Source organism: Eublepharis macularius, chromosome 4 (genome assembly GCF_028583425.1).
Source record: "Eublepharis macularius isolate TG4126 chromosome 4, MPM_Emac_v1.0, whole genome shotgun sequence".
In the NCBI taxonomy this organism is placed as follows: domain Eukaryota; kingdom Metazoa; phylum Chordata; class Lepidosauria; order Squamata; family Eublepharidae; genus Eublepharis; species Eublepharis macularius.
Window position 1 is genome coordinate 32,152,344 of NC_072793.1, and position 21,536 is coordinate 32,173,879.

The window sequence follows — 21,536 nt, forward strand, 5'->3', positions numbered from 1 at the left end:
GATAATTGGGGGGGAGGGATCTCAGCTAAATGTTAAAGAGTGGTTTGATAAAGTGTAAAATGTATTTTTGATGATAAAGTTAAAAAAATGCAGAGAGGCAGTAATTTTCCAATTTGAAAATCTATTGAAAAATTTTCTCTCAACTCTAAGTTCTTATGTTTCAAGCTTGTAACCTGGCTGTTTAAAGTAGATTTGTTTGTTTTTGTTATAAAATAAAAAAAAACCAACTAACTAAGTGTAAACTGCTCTGTTACAAATTTTGTAAAAAAAATGTTTTTCAATAAATTGTTAGATGAGCCAAGTCAATGCTCTTAGGTGAGATGGCGCAACAGCGAGCCTCACCCTGGCACAGAATGGGTTTTCCTTTCAGGGCTGAAATGATTACATTATTGGAGGTTGAGAAGGAATTTCTCCCCAAGGAGAGGTTGACTTGTTAGGTGGTGGTAGGAAATTCACCTTCCCTTGTTAGGTGATAGTAGGAAATTCACCTTCCCTAATTTGCTTAAACCATCTAGATTTATATTCACTAAACTATTTCTGCCCTGCAGGCACCTATAACATCATACACTCTGTGCATACCTGCTATTTGTAGGCGTAATGCAGAAAATGTACTTTCACGTACATTCTAAATTTAATTTGGGATTGTATGAGCATATGGGTAAGATGAATAGTGATATAGTGAATGTTGTCTAAATGCTGGGCTAGAGCAGGTGTCCCCGGTGTGGCACCTATATCAGTTGCCAATCTCAAGGTGGGCCCTGGAGATCTTCCAGAATTACAACTGATCTCCAGACTATGGAGATCACCTCCTCTGGAGAAAATGACTACTTTAGGGGGTGTACTTTATAACATTATACCCTGCTAAGGTCCCTCCCCTCCTCAAAACCCACCCTCGCCAGACTTCACCCCCAAATCTTCATGAGTTTTCCAAAGTTTGCAACCCTAGGCGCCATCGTGTCTGCCTACACCTTTCCAGGAGCTAGTCAATTGATTTATGAAGCAGGCAGGCCTGATGGGACTTTTGCCAAGCAAGTTTTCTTATTAGCCATTGGAGAGCTGATTGGGTGTGTAGATTAAAAAAAATTCTTCAGCAGCAGATGCCACCCCAAGACAAGGATATTTCCTGTGTGTGCAAGAAAATATTTTTAAACCATATGTTAATTTCTAAAGGCATCCTAGCTCTTAAAACGTATCAGTTTTCTCGGGAATAATGCAGCGATTGAACTCAGAAGGAAAGAAACTGCAAAACACTCTAATAAATTATGTGATTTAATATAAGCAAACGTGATTTCACGTATACCCAAACTCGTCAAATTAGTATGTCACGTGGGTGCAAACTACAATATTGCAGTCAGTAAGGAACAGACCAAAAAACCACATTACCAGATTCAATAATTAAATTAGCTGTTATATTCTATTTTGAAAATATTTTTTGTTTTGCATGTGGGTATAAATTTCTATAAAGTTATGAATAAAGATATCGTAATACTTCAGTATCAAACTGGTGAAAAGGGAATCTGTGCTCTAAAAATAGAGCATTTCTGTCGCAGGCAAAGGAAGAAACCAGCGTGTTAGGGTTTGCCACAGACCATGAGAGGTCTACTCCTAAAGAAACCCCCTGGCTTTCTTTGGTGACCAACATCAAAAAGAGTCCAGTAGCACCTTTAAGACTAACCAATTTTATTTTAGCATAAGCTTTCGAGAATCAAGTTCTCTTCGTCAGATGCCTGATACAGAGAATGGACAAACACAGAAGAGCAGAGGGAAGAGGCAATTAGGGGGGGAAGGGGAGGGAGCAATCAAAACATTCCTTTGCTAGTATATGTAAACATCTCCTTTTGGTGTGTGTATCAGTTGGCTTCAAAGGAGTTTGCCCTGTTAGTTTGTAGAAGCCAAACAGCTAGACCATCCAATTCCAATGCAGTATGGGCCTTCGATAACCACAGCTCTCCCTGCCAGATGCATCTGACAAAGAGATCTGTGGTTCCCGAAAGCCCACGCCAGGTACCACTGAGCTCCCCCAACCAACGACCAACGACCAACGAATCGCTCCTGTTTCAATCCCTAAACAAACTGGAGGAGTCCAGAGTATTTCCAGTCTAGAGACGGAGTGGACGGAAGGGCGGAAATGTAGCTTCTCTCAGTACCTTCTTCCAGCCTATCGCAGTTCAAAGCATTGCTTTCTGAGGCCAAGATAGCCAATCGAAATGCAGCTTGAGTAACAGTATCCGAAGTTACCCGTATAGGACTCAGGAATAAAGCGAGCTTTTTGCCAATAGCAAGGATGGTGGCTGTAGAGGTGCTTGGGGAGATGGAGTGAAGGGTAAGCGGGGGGCGTCCTCCAGTTGGCGAGGAAAGGCCTTAGGATCTTTTCGTTTCCGAAACAAAAGGAGGGAAATTCCGGTACAGTCTGGTAAGTAACGTACGTGTCTGAGTAGGGAAGGTGGAAAATAGGATGCAGTATATCCCATTGCATTGAATGCCCTGTACTCTGAAACGGAGTTTTCCCCTTTTGCCCCGATTAGCCTCAATTTTATATATTCCAGCGTGTTCCCACCCCCATATGTAGTATGAGGTTTCTCAATAAGTGAAGACATTGCAGGCTTGAAAAATTGTTCGCATGGGCAGAGAGGATGAGCACTGATGTGTTTGCTTTCAGTCCCTTTCTCACACGTTTCTCCTTCCCAAGACAAAAAATGTAAGCTAGAAATCACATCTAAGCTTCTGGGATGTCCGTGCATATGGAGTGCTTGAGTGAAGCGGCGATCCAGGCAGAAGTGCCGTACAGTAAGAACTTTCTGCTCTACGCAGCCTTTTTTGCTGCAAACGCTTGCAAATCTTGCAACTCACAACACCTCTCTCCCTCGTTCCCTTTGGCTCGGTAGGACTGGGTAGTTATGACAGGCATGATGTTACTTGTTCCACGCAGTTTGTTCTGAATGTGCCACTATGCCCTTCAGTTGTAGTGCCAATGCAGTCAGACCATTATGGCATTTCATCTTGCCTTAATGTGGTGTACCTGGTTCTGCCTAATCACTCACATGCCTTTCTTCTCAGTAGATACTTGGGATCAGAAGTCTTTAGATACTAAACTCAACATAATCCATTACATGTCAGTATTACCAAGGGCAAAACAGGGAATTTGTATCAGTAGCTATCAAATAGTTAATAATGTTTTGCTTGTATTGTGGGGAGTGAGATACTTTTAAATTGCATGATGATGCCTAAAGAATAATCCCCATCAGCTGAATGATACTTTTTAGTTATGAAATGTGACATTTGTGCTAGTGTATTCTACCAACAGTATTGAAAACTTTCTTTTTAAAAAACCTTTTAAACAATTAACAGCTTCAGATAAATATTTAATGAAGCCCAGAGTTAAAAATGCAGACAACTAATTCCTAAAAGTCACCTGTCAGTTGTTCCTAATAACGCCTGCAATACGTAAGCCCTCTCCCTGTTCAGTTTAGATTGCTGCTATACAAACTTGTTTTTCTAACATGAGAGCTGGGTTCAGCAAACATCCAAACTGTTAACCAATCTGCCAAAGACAAATTCACTCCATCAAGGACAGGCAGCAGTATTCTTCCAGAACATTAGTTTTGCCAAGCAGCAGCATGTCTGGCTCAATACAGATGACCCACTCCTGCATGGGGAGGGGGAGTGTGTGTGCGATGACGCCGCCCTTACCTCCAAGCAACTGCCTGGTGCATTTACAAACCTGCCCTGTGATCAGCATGTAGCCACTTCCTCCATGCATAGATCCAGAGGAGTTAGCCATGTTAGTCTATAGTCACAAATAGTAAAGAGTCCAGTAGCACCTTTAAGACTAACCAACATTACAGTAGCGTACACTTTCGAAAACCACAGATCTCTTCGTCAGATGTCACTATAAAGTTGGTTGGTCTTAAAGGTGCTACTGGACTCTTTACTATTTTCCTTCATGCAGTCATTTTGCAATTGACTGGACGGATGTGGAGGCAAGAGGTGGGGCAAGCACATTTATGCCCGTCTCCCTCCCTGGACCGTGAGTCAGTTCTGGGTGGTGGTTCTGTATTGGACTTCTGTATTAGCTTGATTCATTTTTGGTTTGGGCTCCCTCCTTCACTGAACAACAGTAAACAAGTACTGGTCAAGAGGAGAGATGTTAGAAGCAACTTATCAGTATATTGAGGACAACCAGCTCTGGTGCTTTGGACAGTCTTGTTCAGTGGCCTTGCGTAGATATAGGAGAACAAAAGCAATAATGCAGGGCCTTCTAAAACCCTGCAATCTCATCCCCAAGCTTCAGGTTTAGAACTCATAACCAGAACCTTTTGAACACTGTCCAACAACAACATTTCAGAGCCCTTCTTTCAAGAATTTTGAATAGCTGACAGCTTCAAATATTGGTCTAAAGTAGAACAGCAGGATTTGAGTCCAGTCACACTTTAGAAACCAACAAGATTTTCAGGATGTAAGTTTCTGTGAATCCGAGATCCCTACTTCTGACTGAAGAAGGGAGCTCGAACTCTCAAAAGCTTACACCCTGAAAATCTTGTTGGTCTCTGAGGTGCCACTGGACTCAAATCCAGCTTCAAATGTGACTATTACTATTGAATCTGCAAAGATTGTCTACCAGAGCAACCAAAGTTATCAGACTTAAAAGGGTCAAGGGTAAAATTTTGAAATAATGTCCCTGAGATCAGCTGGGATCTTTGCATACGTGCTTCTTCACTAGTTGCTCTGAGCTCTGAGAATATAACTGAAAGGCTTCAGAGACTGTGAATATCTGGAAGTTTTCCATGTAGCTATACAACTGTGCTGCCTTTTTGTCTTAGGATGGTGAGAGAATTTTCACAGTGAAAGGTGGTTGTCAATTCCCAAACATCAGTATATTATTTTTCCTTTCCAGCATTGGAAAGGAATAGAGGATTCCCTTTGCAACGTCATCAGAGTTCTGTCTTTAGTTACTTATTGGCCTTCCTTCCTTATGGGTGCATATAAAATGCTGTTCATATGCCAACTGCTACCCCCTGTCTAGGATATGTCCAAGGTCTGCAGTGTTTGACTCTTGGGCAATGGTGTATGTGAATGAGATAGCTGAAAGACCGAGAGAGAGAAGTGGGCTGTCGTAAGAGCTGAAGTTGGACCTGTCAATTCATAAGCCGCACTTGGAAGTTTAGACATTGTGTATACAATCCAGCAACATTTTGTTACATTTAAGCATCATAGAAAGCAAAGAGAGGGTCACATAGTGCAATCTTATGTATGTTTTCTCAGAAGCAAGTCCCACTGTATTCGATGAAGTTCACTCCCAGATAATTGGAGAAAGACTATAGGTTAGAGCCCCAGCATATTTAGTGGCAAGGAAGTTCAGTTACACTTAATGGGATATATTTCTGATGGTGATCATATTTGGAAATATCAATAGCATTGACTTCTGACATTTTCATTTGTATCCCCGTGGATTTCAGAGAACTGATGATTTGCATGGAGTTTTACAAGCTTCTCTCATTTTCCTGTTAGCTTATTTAGAATCATAGAGTTGGAAGGGGTCATACAGACCATCTAGTCCAACCCCCTGCCCAGTGCAGGATCAGCCTAAAGCATCTCTGACAAGTATTCATCCAGCCTCTTCTTGCAAACTGCCAGTGAGGGGGAGTTCACCACCTCCCTAGGCAGCTGATTCCACTTTTGAACTACTCTGACCGTGAAAAAGTTTTTCCTAATATCCAGCCGGTACCTTTGTGCATGTAATTTAAGCCCATTGTTTCAGGTCCTATCCTCTGCTGCCAACTCAGCTTCTTGCCCTCCTCCAAATGACAGCCTTTCAAATATTTAAAGAGAGCAATCATGTCCCCCCTCAGCCTCCTCTTCTTCAAACTAAACATTCCCAAGGCCCTCAGCCTTTCCTCGTAGGGCTCAGTCTCCAGACCCCTGATCATCCTCGTCGCTCTCCTCTGCACCCTCTCGATTTTGTCCTCATCCTTTTTGAAGTGAGGCCTCCAGAACTGCACACAATACTCCAGGTGCGGCCTGACCAAGGCAGTATAGAGAAGAGCTATGACCTCCTGCGATTTCGACGCTATGGCCCCTTTGATACAACCCAAGATTGAATTAGCCTTTTTTGCCACCGCATCACACTGACTGCTTATATTTAGTTTACAGTCCACTCTTACCCCAAGATCCCTTTCACAGATACTACTGCCCAGAAGTGTATCCCCCATCCAGTATTTGTGCTTCCCATTTTTGTGGCCCAGATGTAATACTGTGCACTTGTCTTTGTTGAATTGCATCCTATTCACAGCTGCCCACTTCTCTAGAGTATTCAGGTCTTGTTGAATTTTAATTCTATCTTCTTGGGTGTTTGCTACTCCTCCCAATTTGGTATCATCAGCAAATTTAATGAGCAGCCCTTCCACTCCTTCATCCAGATCACTGATAAAAATATTGAAAAGTACCGGGCCCAAAACCGAGCCCTGCGGCACCCCACTGGACACCTCCCTCCAATCTGATGAAACACCATTGACCACCACTCTTTGGGTGCTGTCCTCTAACCAGTTCCCTATCCACCGAACTATCCTATAGTCCAGTCCACAGTCTTCCAGTTTGCCCATCAGAATGTCATGGGGGACCTTATCAAAAGGTTTACTGAAATCCAGATAAATCACGTCAGCAGAGTTCCCACGATCCAGTAAGCTCATCACTCGATCAAAGAAGGAAACCAGGTTGGTCTGGCAAGATCTGTTAGGAACAAAACCATGCTGACTTTCCCGGATCACTGAGCGGTCCTTCAGATGCTTACAGATTGATCCCTTTAAAATCTGTTCTAATATTTTCCCAGCAACAGAAGTCAGACTGACCAGCCTGTAGTTTCCCAGGTCATCCTTCTTCCCTTTCTTAAAGATTGGGATAACATTCGCTCTTCTTCAATCTTGTGGCACATTCCCAGTTCTCCAGGAGGCCTTGAAGATGATGGACAGGGGTTTTGCAAGTTCTCTAGAAAGTTCTTTCAGCACTCTTGGGTGCACCCCATCTGGCCTCTTCTTGAAAACTGCCAGTGAAGGGGAGCTCACCACCTCCCTAGGCAGCTGATTCCACTTTTGAACTACTCTGAACTACTCTCCATCTGGTGTGTATGTTTTTGAGACCTAAGCTAGTTTCTTTATGTGGTGCAGGTAGCGGAGAAATCTGAAGTGGGTAAGAAGATTTTAGAGTTGTGTTTCACAATGTAGTGCTTGTTGATGTGTTTATTACTTATTTATTGAAATTTTTACCATGCTGTTCTACCCCAGTAGGGCTGCCAAGACAGCTAACAAATTAAAACATACAGATTAAATTTTTAAAAACCAATAAAGCCAGCACACAAATACATCATTAACAACTTAAAACCAGAGCTTAAAATAAATACAAAAGATTAAAACCACAGTTAAAACATGGGGAGAGAGGAAGGATCATAGAGGGAATGCCAAGTGAAACAAATAAGTATCCCTTGGTAGAGGATGGCAACAGAAAGGGGACAAGTAAAGTTCCAAATTTTTGGTGCCAACTGCAAAGGTCCTCTTCTGGTTTCCTGGTGCCCACTTCCTTCTTCTCCCAAGCAAAGGACCAATCATGGCTTTTTGTCCAATTTCCTGAAATAGGAGGTTCTTAAAAGCCCATGAGGCATCCATTTGGAAACAGCTTCCTCCAGCATAGGAAAATGGTTGATTTGAAGCTCCAAAAATTTTGAGGGAATGTTCCAGCATCTTGAGAGTGAACCCAGCCTCCCCTTCCACCCCCAAGCAGGCATTTTACTGTAGTGTCCACTATTATAGTAGTATAATGAAATAATAATATTAAGCAAGTACTTGAGTACTTAACGAATCCCTAACTAGTTCATCTTCTAGGTGTCTATACAATTATAATCAATCCATTATAAAAGTGTTACACAGTTCTATACATCGATAGACAAATCTAACTTTCTCCTCCAAAAATCATAGCAAGTTTTCCAGCATTCAGAGGAATAGGCTTGATTAATTTGTCCATCCCTTAATTAACTAATTAAGTCAGTTATGATAATTTTGCCATTTCCTACACCTTGTTTATCGATGATCTTACATTTTAAAAAGTTGCACTTCTGCTCTGCGCAACTAATATTTTTGCAGTGGGGAAGAAATCTAGTCTTATACCTCTGTGAACTTTAACAATATGTTCCATTAAAAGCCTCAACAACAAAAATCTTGGGTCTTTTGGGATGTCATATCCTGTTACTCAAGTAATTTCTTTAAGTATCATCCCCGAAATGTTTTAACTGTGGCCGTTGCAAAAACATATTCTGGACTATAACATTAATCCCATAAACATATTATTTATGTGTTGCGTACAAAATCCAAAAGGGAGCTGTTACAAGTACCTTTATTTCTTGAACTTTTTCTCTTTTCCTTTCAAGTGAGATTGTGTGAAATTCTTTAATTTGGTTAAAATTTAGTAGGGCAGCTTGAGGGTAGAGGAAACAACTTTGGTCTATAGGTTTAACCTCAGGCCATCAGTTGGCTGTCCCTGATTTAGTACCCTTATTCTGTTTTAACAGGGCAAATACGCTTAAGCGGTTATCTCTTCTAGACATTTTAGGAGAATGACAGATCTCTCCCATACGTTTCAGCCCAGCCTGGATTATTGCAGCCTAACCCTAAAATGTAGGCGGCAATGGGAGTGAAAAATGCAACCATATTGGAACAAACAAAGAGGCACTAAAAGGTTTATTACAGTGTCTCAGTTTCTTATGTAACTGGCTGCTGCTGGGTAACTTAAGGACTGTGTAGAATGGCCTTTTGCCAGGAGCTGGGTAGTTTTAAATTGGGGTTCAGCTTGATCTGTGACTTAGGCATTAGAGGTAAAGTTTCTGGTGCTGTGGTTCAAATGTTAATGGACACAAGACAAGTTTTGCTTTCAAGATCATGTTTCAGTTTACTGCTGGAGACAGAATGTCCCACTGCTGTGCAGGCCATGTTTCTGTCCTGCACAGCTGTCTTGCCTGTTGACCTTCTCTATCAGATGGGGCAGGATCAAGTGGAACAGAACTGAACCACACTTGCTAACACAGACACACACACGCACACAGGTTCCACACTAGGACCCTTCAGCTCTATTGAGGCATTGCCCAACTGGAAGTAGAATTAGAATTGCAGTTCCACATAGTATTGAATATAGCATTGTTTATCTCTTTATGCTTGTCTCATGGCATGGGCAAAGAAGCATCGTCCTGTTACTGACCTAGGAAGAAGCTGGGATTCTAGGAGGTACAGTGGTATGGAAAGAGCTGGGGCAGAGGAGTGTATGGGAGAGAGAATAGAGGAGGAGGAAGAATGAACCAAACTGCAGCTGCTCCATGAATAATCATCACAGATAGACAGTAGGTATATAGAGAAAGCTACCAAGACGGTCCAGCATCTCTTTCTCAGCACCTTATTTATTGGTGCTACTGGAGTAAGAGTCCAGCACTGAAGAGCTGATGAATCTGGCTGACAGTTTTTGTAGGTTCTCTGCCAAGAATCCACCCTTGCTAAGGGCTTTGAGGGAACTGCCTGCCCCCTGAGCCTAATAGGGCAGCTCCGTGATAGCTGAAGGGGCTGTTCCGTTAGGATAAAGGGAACGGTCTGGTCTGTTTGTGCTGGGGACTGCCTGTTTGTCCAGGAAATCACCATCAGTCCTGTTCCTGAGTCACGAGCGCCCTTGTTGAGGGTGGAAGCCCACAAAGCCCAGCCCAAGAAGCTAGTGGTACAGGAAAGGAGGAGGTGGAGGGATGAAGGAGAGGTGTCACCCTTGTTCAGGCAGCTGCCTGATCCACAGAAGGCAGTCACTGTTTCCAGCACTGCTGTTTTTGACTTTTTATTTGTGCACTTTCACTTTATTGTACCAATGAAATGAAGGGGGGGAAAGACCGAACACCAACAATCCTAACAAGGCAGTTTGCACTGTTGAAATGAAATGAAAGGGAGAGGTTAATTTCTTTTTAAAAGCCATTTTTGCGCTTGTGTTGTAGCACACCAACCACAATTAAAGAAAGGTTATTTTATTACTACATTTGTCAGGGAACGAAAGGGAAGCTCTGCTGTTTACTAGTAAATGATGAGGGGACTGCGCCAAGAAATGGCAAGGCATAGACAGCAACGTCACCAGCACTGCCATTCCATTCAGAATCAGAAAAAGAACCACAAACCAGATCTCTAAAAAGACAGGAGGATTATAGGGAAGGAATAGAATGGAATGGCTTGGCAGAGATTTGGCATTATAGAGTGAATAGTTCTTTGTGTAAAAATTGGAAGCTTCCAATCCAGCTGGTTCAAAGAAGGATCCTAGTATAACTGTCTTATTTTCATTCATTCATTCATTCATTCATTCATTCATTCATTCATTCATTCATTCCCTTTCTTGCTGAGATCCAAGGTAGATTAGACAGTGCAAGTGAAAATATAATATAATCAACAGCATTCATTCAGCAAAGTACAATAATGAATAGCAGTTAGGACATTCAGCGAAAGAGATACAATAGGGTATGGTAGCAGAAAATGTGAAAAACAAGCATAAAGAAAAGGCATAGAGATGAAATCTTTCTGAAACAAAGCATAGCTAATTTACATGGCATGTTAGCACTATGGAAACTCCATAGTAGATGCATGTCTACATCAGCAGACAGTATCCAACAGAGCATTGTATAGTCCTTGTCCCTACCAATTCATCTATCTGAGCTACTTCTCACAACACAGCCCTATAATCTGGGTAGAAAGCCCTCTTGAATAATTCAGTTTTGCATAGTTTGCAGAAAGCCAGAAGAATGGGAGTTCTCCTTACCTCTTCAGGCAGGTCATTCTGTAAGGTGGGAGTTACCAGAGAGGAAGCATGTGTGTGGGCAGCTGTTGATTTAGCCTAGTTGCTGGGTGGCATCTGCTGAAGGCCTTGTCCAGATGAGCAAAGGTGCTGTGGCAGAACATAGGGGGAGAGGTGGTTGTGGGGCCAAGGCTATGGTGCTCTTTGAATGCGATAGTCATTACCTTGAACTGAGTCAGGCAGCTGATGGGAGTGACTGCAGAATGGGAGTAATATGCATGCTCTGTCTAGCTCCTGATGGTAAACGAGCTGCAGCGTTCTGCACCAGCTGGAGTCTAATACATTCCATCATTCTGCTCTCCTCTAGGTTCCAGTTAACCTGGAACCAGTTAAAGCAAAGCATGCAATTGCCTAGCATAAGCACTTGCTTTCACACCACAGCCCTCTTCATCTGCTATACCCTAATAACACCCTCTGATCTTCTTTTTTTTTTTTGAAAAATTTTTATTGGGTTAGAATCCATTATTTCCACATTTACATTCAATTTTCCCCAATTTTTTCATCTCTAACCCCCTCCCTTTCCCCCCCCTTTTTGTTGACTTCCAACAGCTTTCCAACCCTTTGTCCCCTTTCCCTTACTTTTATTAGCTTCCTCTATCTAAAACAAATATATATTTTCCATTATTCTAAGCAGTACATCCTTAACTATTTTTAACATTATATGCCCAAACTGTAAGCCTTTGTTTCCATCTTAGATAAACAATTTATCCCAATTTTTCAATTTCAGGTATTTCTATATATCATAAACCATATAGATCATACATTCGTTTATATCAAACAATTTGACTTATTCTCTATATATATTACTCATTCTATCTTTTTATAATAGTTCTATATATCTCTCCTCACGTAGTCAATCAATTTGACCCATCTATATCTTCAGACATTCAGTTTGGTACAAAACTTGTCAGAAAAAAAAGAAAATATTGTTAGTTAATCGCTCCTTATATTTAGTCCTTATAATTAATTATTTTCTCTATGTTCTGTTTGTTAACCTATATATATCTATATATATGTCAATCTATTAATCTGACTGCTTATTAATTCACATTTATCTCTTCTCCCCCCGGTAAAGTCTCCCCCCTCTACTTCAATACTTCAGTAGTTCTCAAACTGCCACAGTTTTCCTCCCACCTCCCATTTCTTCTCCAGGTATTGTTTCAGCTTCTCCCAGTCTGTGTTGAACTGCCCTGAGTCCAGATCTCTCAATTTTCTTGTCATCTTGTCCATTTCAGCCATATACAGCAATTTGTAAGTCCAATCTTCAATAGTTGGCACTTCTTGTACTTTCCATTTTTGCGCATACAAAACTCTAGCTGCTACTGTCATATAAAATGTCAACGTCCTGTGTTGGGCTGGAATTCCCTCCATTCCCAAGTTCAGTAGCAGGAGTTCTGGGTTCTTATTAATTTGAAATTGTAAAATTTCACTCATTTCTCTTATTATTTCACCCCAGTACTGCCTGGCTACCTCACACGACCACCACATATGATAGAGGGAGCCCTCATGCTTCTTACATTTCCAGCATTTATTAGAAGTATTCAAATTCCCTAGCGCAATCTTCTTTGGTGTCATGTACCAACGATAGATCATTTTATAAATGTTCTCTTTGATATTAATACATGTCGTTGTCTTCATTGTAGTTTTCCACAAGTATTCCCATGCCTCCATTGTTATTTCTTTATTAAAGTTTATAGCCCATTTCACCATTTGTGTTTTAACTATCTCATCCTCGGTATACCACTTCAACAGTACTTGGTATACCTTGGATATTCTTTTCTTATCTTCTTTAAGAAGGGTCTGCTCTAGTTCCGAATTCTCTATTCGTATACCTCCCTTTACAGAGTCCGAATTATATAAGTCTCTGATCTGTCTATACTGGAACCAATCGTAGTTAGGTGATAGTTCCTCTTGTGTCTTTATTCTAAGTTTGGATGCTTCAGTTTTAGTTATTTCTTTATACGTTAAACATTGTTGTTCATTATCAACAGCTCTCGGGTCTATCACCTCATATGGAACCACCCACAAAGGGGTTCCTTCTTGTAGATAAATTCTGTACTTCTTCCAGATTATATATAAACTTCTCCGAACAAAGTGATGCAGGAACATCGAGTTGACCTTTACTTTGTCATGCCATAAATATGCGTGCCATCCAAATATTTTTTTATATCCCTCTAGGGCTAATAGTTTCTTGTTCTTTAATGTCATCCATTCTTTCAACCAAACTAGGCAGATTGCATCATGATAAAGTCTCAGATTGGGCAGTTGCATTCCGCCTCTTTCCTTTGCATCTTGTAAAACTTTCACTTTCACTCGAGGCTTCTTGCCTGCCCAAACAAAATCTGATATTTTCCTCTGCCATTTTTCAAATTGTTTGGAGTCTCTGATGATTGGTATTGTCTGTAGCAAAAACATTACTCTTGGTAACACATTCATCTTAACTGCTGCAATCCTGCCCAACCATGACAAATTCAATCTATTCCATTTAATCAAGTCTCTCTCTATCTGAGTCCATAGTTTTTCATAATTGTTTTTGAATAGATCTATGTTCTTTGCAGTTAATTCGACTCCCAAATATTTCACTTTACTTGTTACTTCACAATCTGTTGTTTCCATTAACAATTGTTGTTTCTGCTTAGTCATATTTTTGCATAATATCTTTGACTTCTTTTTATTAATGAAGAAACCTGCCAAGTCTCCAAACTCCTTGATCTTATCTATCACTCTTGGCATGTTCTCCAATGGGTCCTCTACAATTAACATTATGTCATCCGCAAATGCTCTGACCTTGTATGAATAGTCCTTTATTTTTATTCCACGAATTTCATCATCTTGACGTATTTGTATCATCAGAATCTCCAATACTAAAATGAACAACAATGGAGATAACGGGCAACCTTATCTTGTTCCTTTACTTATCGTCAATTTCTTGGTCAATTCATCATTCACCACAATTGCTGCAGTCTGGTCTCTATAAATTTCCTTAATTGCTCTGATGAACCTTTCTCCCAATTGTAGCTTTTCCATAGTGGCAAACATAAAGTCCCAGTTTAAATTGTCAAACGCTTTTTCAGCGTCAACAAAGAAGAAACCAACCTCTTTATCACAACGCTTGTCATAATATTCAATAGCATTGATCACTGTCCTTAAGTTGTCTCTTATTTGTCTGTCTGGCAAAAAGCCTGCTTGTTCCTCCTCTATGACTTCCGAGAGCCACCCCTTCAATCTCTCCGCCAATATCTTCGCAAAAATTTTATAGTCATTGTTGAGTAGCGATATAGGTCTATAATTTTTCACATTAGTCAGGTCTTGGCCCTCTTTTGGGATCAATGATATATTCGCTTCACTCCAAGTTTCTGGAATCCTTTGATCCCTTAAAACCCCATTCATCACCTCTTTTAGGAATGGTGCCAGTTCATTAGCCATTGTCTTATAGAATTTAGCCGTAAGTCCATCTGGCCCTGGCGCCTTTCCTAGATTTGCAGATTGTATTGCCTTACTTATTTCCTCGTCAGTTACTTCACTATTCAACTTATTTCTCCAAGCTTCCGAGATTTCTGGAAGTTTGGTTTTCTCCAAATATGACGCTATTGATTCTTTGTTTACTTCTTTTTTATTATACAGCTTAGCGTAAAATTTATAAAAGGCTCTACTAATGGTAGCCTGCTCCAAATACGTTTTGTTATCTTCGCAAATTTTATTTATTATCTTCTTTTCCCTTTTCTTCTTCAATTGCCATGCCAGGTACTTCCCAGGTTTATTAGCACCCTCAAACGCTTTTTGATTCAGTCTTTTGAGATTCCACTCCAATTCTTTATTGCTCATTGCTGTTAGCTGTTCTTGAAGTATTTTAATTTCCTGGTATACCTTCTTTTTCCCTGGTCTCTTTTTTAGCTGTATTTCTTTGGCTTTTATTTTCTCCTCAATCTCTTGTCTTTTCTCCTCTTTCTTCTTTCTTGCTCTACCATTTAAGTCCATTAGTATGCCCCTTACAACCGCCTTGTAAGCATCCCAAACTTTATTGGTTGGTACTTCTTTATTCACGTTGTATTGTATAAAAAACTTTGTCTCTCTTCTCAGTATTTCCATATTCTCTCTTTCCTGTAACAAGTCCTCATTTATTCTCCATGCTTTCCTTTTTCTCTTTTTTCCAAATTTCCACATAATTGGGTTGTGATCTGAGCCTACCATAGGCATTATTTCTACCTCCTTAGTCCATAATGCTAAGTCTTTTGAGGCCCAGATCATATCAATTCTTGATAATGTAGAATGCCTTGCAGAATAAAAAGTAAACTGTCTGCTTTTAGGATATTCTCTCCTCCATACATCTTCAAGAGTCTCTTGTTGAATCAACTCAAAAAAAAGCTTTGGTAATAGTCCTCTTTTCTTTTGTGCCGTTGTAGTCTTTTTGTCTAGTTCCAAGTCTGTCACTCCATTGAAGTCTCCAGCAAGAATTATCTGGTCGTATACAAGATCGTCTAAATGCTTCCTTAAATCCTCAAAGAAGCTTTCTTTTGCACCGTTAGGTGCATAAAGTCCGACTACCAACACTCTCTTTAAATTCCAAATACATTCCACTGCTACAAATCTAGCTTCCACATCTCTCATAACAAATTTTGGCTGTAGCTCCTCTTTTATGTACAACACCACTCCTCTTTTTTTCTTGTTGGAGGCCGCTACATATTCTTTGCCCAATTTTCCAGATTTTAAATATTTTACATCCTGCTTTCTGATATGGGTCTCTTGCAAACAAACAATGTCACATTTTTGTTTTAGTAGCCAGTGAAAAGTATTTTTCCTCTTATTCGGTGAGTTTAGTCCATTTACATTCCAAGATAATACTTTACACTCCATACTCATGATCTTGTTGGTAAGTCTTTTTCATTGTCCTTAATAAATCGCTCCATCTCTCGCTCAGATCTGATGCGTTTTTTGGCCCCTCCAAACTCAAAGGACACTCCTTCCGGTAACTCCCATCTGTACCTGATTTTCATGTCCTTCAAAATCTGAATTAGCACTTTATATTTTTTCCGGTCCAGTAACACTGATCTGGGCAGTTCCTTCATTATAATAATCGTCTTGCCATCAATCTCCAATGGATCTTGAAACTGTTTTGTCACAATCCTCTCTTTCATATTTCGTGTTGTAAACTGCACAATCACATCTCTTGGTAGTTTCCTCTGGGTTGCTATTCTCGAATTCACACGGTATGCCACATCTAGGATAGCCACAACTTCCTCCTCCTCCTTCCCCAGGTACTCAGCCAACACCTCAGTCATCTGTTCTTGCGCTGACTTTCCTTCCACTTCTGGCAAGCCACGAAAACGTAGCTGCTTCTCCATATGTTTAGTTTCTGCAACTGACATTCTCCCCTTCACCAATCTCATCTCTGTTTGTTGCGTGTCTGCTAAATTCTCCATCGCGTCTTCTACTGTTTTAACTCTCTGCTGCGTTCCTTGTAATTCACTTCGTATTGTTTCCATACCTTTTTTCACTTCTGACAGCTCCGATTTTACTGTCTGTGTAACCTCTTTAACCTCTTTTATCAGCTCCAATTTCGTGTCCTTAAGTTCTTTAATCATATCTAAAAGTTTTTTGTCCAGGTTTTTATCCAGGTTTTCTATTGCCGATTGCCACTCTTTTTTTGACATCGTGGGGCTTGCTTTAGCTCGCTCCCACGAATCCGCTCTCTTCCTTAACTCCGTGGCGTAAAATTTAACGTTTTTCTATTTTAAATGTCCCGGTCTTCTTATAGAAATTAAATTTTAAAGAGTCCAAAATGTCGGGCGTCTTTTCTGATGGCCTACTTCCTCTTCCGCTGAAGCCGCGACCCTTCCCCTTTCAAAAATGGCGATTCCCTACTTCCTGCCCTCCAGCAAGGGCCGCTTCTCTCCAGCCACTCTATTGTTATTACGCACTTCCTGTCTCCCGTCTTCCCACAGCAGATCTCGCGATGGTGTCTTTTTCTCACAGCTCCAAAGCCACAGGTATTCAAAACAATAGTCCCATTTCTTTAATAACTTCTTTAAACTTAGTCTTTTAAATTCGATTCCTGCCAAGTCTTCCCCTCCTTTTCACTAGTCTGTTGCAGTTTAAAAATCTACTTTTTTTCCTCTCTGTTTTTATCAATCTGTCCCGTCTCAGAAGATAATGATCTTTACCTTCTCTTCACTTTTCTCGGGTTGTAATCGCTGTTTCGATTTTAAGTTCTCCTCTCAGCTTCTTCCCCCAATCGATGCTTGGGTATGTAGGTCTTATGCCAGCCGAATTGGCCCCAAAACTGCCGCAGAGATTATAGCCGACCCGTCGCAAGGTTGGACCTCAAGGATCGGGGGGAGACTCGTTGTGTAGAGCCCCCCGTCGTCCGAGATCTAGCTCACCCTAGGGTCTTGAGCGTTCTTTGCCTGCTCCCCGCCTGAGAGCAGTCGGCCGCGGGCTATTTTCACCCCGCCGGCCGGTTAAAACGGCAGTCCGGTCAGCTCCGCAAGTGGAGCTGCGTTAGACCTCCATGGATCCCAAACAGGAAGTCCAACACCCTCTGATCTTCTCATTGCATTCCCTCCCTGACAGCCCAAGTTACCAGACTTTGACTATAGTGTCTGGCAAAATGATCTGAGACCTGCTCTGACATTTAGCAAATCTGCAGTCCAGCCATTGTTAATTTGATTTTGACTCCAAGGTATTTTTTTTTTTAAGTCAATTGTATGAGATTGGTGGGAGAAGTTAGTTGCAGGCTAGACTCTATTAATCTCAGCCATGCTATGCTATGCTATGGTTCCCTTATTTAGATCCTCTGGCTTGTTCAGTGATGGGTCAGGCATGCTCTTGGCCCTGAAGCGCAGCCACATTGTCAGAGAGGATTTAATGTGTTGTTTCAGAAAATGGAAGAGTCATTACTACAAGCTCCATTAGAGATTATCTGGGCAGGGACCTGGTTAGAGATAAAAATAACAAGACAAATGGCCATCAGTGACATCCAGCTCTATCACACGCTTCCTGGCTGGTATTTCAGCCTGCCATCTTTTCAGTACCTGATGAAATCTGGCTTCTAGCTTAAGGGCTGAGCTTGGCAGTTCTCCTAGACGTGTCGAGGATATGTGTCAAGGGCCACAGTATTAACTACGTTCTGCCCCATAGGAAATCAATTCTGCCTGTGGCACGGGCTTTTTCAACAGTTAAATTTAGGAATGAGGTGGATGAATTGCAAAAATATTAAATACAGTTGGAGTCATCGTCTGTTTTCTCATCTGTCTAGATCTGTTTCTGATCGTAATTTCCACACTGGTTTTCCTGAAGGGTAGGCAAGAAAATAGTGGCTTGGATCCACTGGTCATTTTCATGAGCTGAAGGGATTTTTGTCCATAGATGCAACTTTGTCATGTTCCTCCCCTCCCACTGAAGCCCAAAATGTATTTACATAGAATATATGTCTCATGCTTCTCCTGGGAGGGAGGGGAACAAAATGGGGGAAGGACTCTGAAGCAGGCGTGGGGAATCTATGCAAATTGCCCCCTTCCATCTGTGGAAATCCTTCGGTGTATCCAAGTCACTGACTCTTATCCCTGTTTTGGTTTTCACAGATGATATCACTAAACTGTAACAACTCGGCTTCATTTATTACCTCAAAGAGGACTTCCACTGGAGTGGCACTTACGGTCTTCTGGCTATGCTGTGTTCATTGATCAGTCATGGACCCAAAGGACAAGTGTCGGGTAGGTTTCCTGGTCATATCTTTTGCAGCCCTCGGAGAGTGTGTCGGTTGAATTCACTTTTGATTGACATCATTTGGAGGCGTACCAAAGAGGTTAGGGGCTCTCTTTCATTGGATCAGTTTTTACTGGCAAGCTTTCGATCATCAGTAACTTTTTCTTCAAGCAAAATCAGGTCTCTCCCCCACCCCCCGCCTTGTCCTAAGCAAATTCATTTTTTTCGTGCATCTCTTGAGTGGTAGAGCAAATGAAATTATCTTAAGTGGGCCAGTGTATTTTTTTTTCATGTTAACTTTTTAATTCCTGTCCCTTTTAATTTCTTTCCCTTTTATAACTATGTATATGCTTTTGATCGTCAAAAGCTGTGTCCCATGGAATGCAGAAGATCCTAACAAGCCTATCAGCTACCTCTCCGCACCTCTCTCTGCACCTTGTCAAGACTTCCAGGCCCCTTTGCACCAGCCCAGCTAAGGGGAAGGGACACAGGCTGTCCAGAAGGCCTTTTTCAAATCGCACACAAATTACAAAATGGGCAAGAAGAGAAAGTCTCACTGTTGCCTATGCTGCCACCATCTCCTTTAGCTATCCCAAGGCTGAGGAGTATAAAAGCAAAGCTCCAGAACCTATGAGGGAATTAACAGAAGTCTACATTGCAAAGGTGGTTTGCAAGTAGAGGACTCAAAACAAAGTACTGTTATGGTAGGTGGTTCTCGAGCATACACAGGGTGAGTTCAACAAAGATTTTATAGCTTTGAGGCTTCAGAGTCATCAAGAGATTTGCACAGATGAGAGATCCCTGGAAATCTAGCACTTGCTCTCCATGTAGTTGCTTTGTCTCTCTGCCTGGACCAGCGCTGAGCTGAGCTGGGAATGTGTCTGCAGAGTAAGGCTGGACAGGCTTACACTAATGCATGCTTCTGTGATATATGCAGCTGTATCTGCTGTTCTGGGACTGGATTTGCATTTCATGGGAGAAATCCTAAGAACTAAAGATTCAGGTTGACATTTTCTGATCAACCACCCTTACTAGCAAGAGAGACCAAGCAAGGTTTAGCTGTCCATGAGAGTACTTCAGTCTCTTCAGAAAATGTTGTTATGTGTCTTTAAAAATGCTGAACTAATAATCCTGAATGAAGTCTGATGCTATCTGTTACATTTCCTATTAACTTTGTTAAGTATTGGAAAGCAGAGGAAATAGGGAGAAAAATGAAAAATTAGAAAGGGAAGCATCAAAATTTGGTTGTACCATCTGCACTAGCTTCCAAATTCTGAAGCATTTTTGATTGTGATGCACCCAGCACTGAATATACCAGAATTCATGAGATATTTTAAAATACTAGTTTGGAATTGGACTTGCATGAATTCTTCACAAGTGCATGAGTAGATGTGGGCTAAAATTCCACATGTATTTAGCTGGAAAAAAATCACACTGTACATAATGAAATTTACTTCCATCTGAACATGCCTAGAGGCAATGCTATAAAGGGTAGCATTTCTTTTAATAGATTCCTGGTTGCCAACTCTCTGCATAGATATAACCTACTTATTTTGCACTGGCAGTCATAACAGAACTCTAACAGTGAAATCCTAAGCAGAGTTACTCCAGTCTAAGCTCAGTGAAGTCAATAGGCTTAGACAGGAGTAACAGGATTTCACTGTAAGTCAGGAACCTTACAATCTGTCTAACTTGCATGCATCTGTAAATAACAGTTTACAAATCATTTTTCCTATGTTTGGCTACAACAAACCACAACTTGTGGATATATTGCTTTTGAGATACACCTTGTAAGCTTTGATTAACTGATCTCCACAGGAAATACTATATTGATCTACACATAGCAGTTAATTGAGAATTCTGTTTATTCTTATTAAGGTTCAGCAGTGAATTATTTTTGCTGATAAATATATGCACTACCAAGAAACAGTTCCTGGCATGTTGGGAAATGCAGCAAGGTCTTTTTTGCCAAACAAGTCTTCCAGTCAAGGGATGTGACACAGACCCTATATATTGTCTGTCCTAATCTTTTATGAGATGCTTTAAAAAGTTGCTTGCTGGATGTTGAGCCCTCTTAAAATACACAGGTGTCATACTTCCAAGTTTGTATTTACAATATATATGAGAACTAGTATACCAAAAAAAAATTCCCTGAAAATTACAGCCTTACTTCATGACTAGGGAGCAGGTCACATGGAGAGAGGGGGTGGGACTGAATGCACAGAATATCCTACATGCAGACACTTCACATTTGTCCATGTGCAGGAAGTAGAGTGTGACTGGGAGGTACCAGGGAAAGCACAGGGCTTTTTTTCAGCTGGAACGCGGTGGAACGGAGTTCTGGAACCTCTTGAAAATGGTCACATGGCTGGTGGCCCTGCCCCCTGATCTCCAGACAGAGGGGAGTTTAGGAGGGCAATCTAAACTCCCCTCTGTCTGGAGATCAGGGGGCGGGGCCACCAGCCATGTGACCATTTTCTCCAAGGGCAACCCACTGAGTTCTACCACCTCTTTTCCCAGAAAAAAAGCTCTGGGAAAGCATATGTGCTCTGTTGGCTGTGTCATGACAGTACTTTACATGGTGCTTGCTCAGTGTGACTGTGCGCAAGTACCAGCCTAAGAATGTTAACATGTAGGAAATACAGTGATGTGGCCACATGCATGGCTAGTCAACCGTTTTGGGTTGAGACAGTGGCACTGGGGGGCATGATACAGCAGGTGAAGAAAGTGGCATAGGAAGAAATAAGGATACTACAGAGAAATGCAATAAAGTTATAAATCCTAAATCAGGGTTTAGATCCTACATCCTGTAAATGGAGCTGTACTCACAAAGTGGAACTTTGCTGTCTCATCCTCTTCTTCCTACTGTAGCCCTCATATCCCTTGAAATGCTACCCTCTTGGGTACAGCACTGGATGTGATACGTGTGGAGGAGTAAGTGAAAATTTCCGCCCACAGGTAGCAGTGCCCTTGGCACATGC

General features: G+C 41.3%; 1 protein-coding gene across 4 annotated transcripts in view; it reads left to right on the forward strand.

Annotated features, from left to right (window-relative positions):
- Positions 1–2,297: 2,297 nt before the first annotated feature.
- TMEM94 (transmembrane protein 94) overlaps positions 2,298–21,536 on the forward strand; it is a 110,210-nt gene continuing 90,971 nt past the window's right edge. For all 4 annotated transcript variants that reach the window (XR_008596866.1, XM_054977251.1, XM_054977253.1 and 1 more), the window contains exons 1-2: positions 2,298–2,413; positions 18,432–18,563. Coding sequence is in view for 3 of the 4 variants with exons in the window: in XM_054977251.1 (XP_054833226.1) it covers positions 18,540–18,563 (24 nt within the window). In the remaining variant the exon portion in view is untranslated. The remainder of the gene's footprint in view (positions 2,414–18,431; positions 18,564–21,536) is intronic.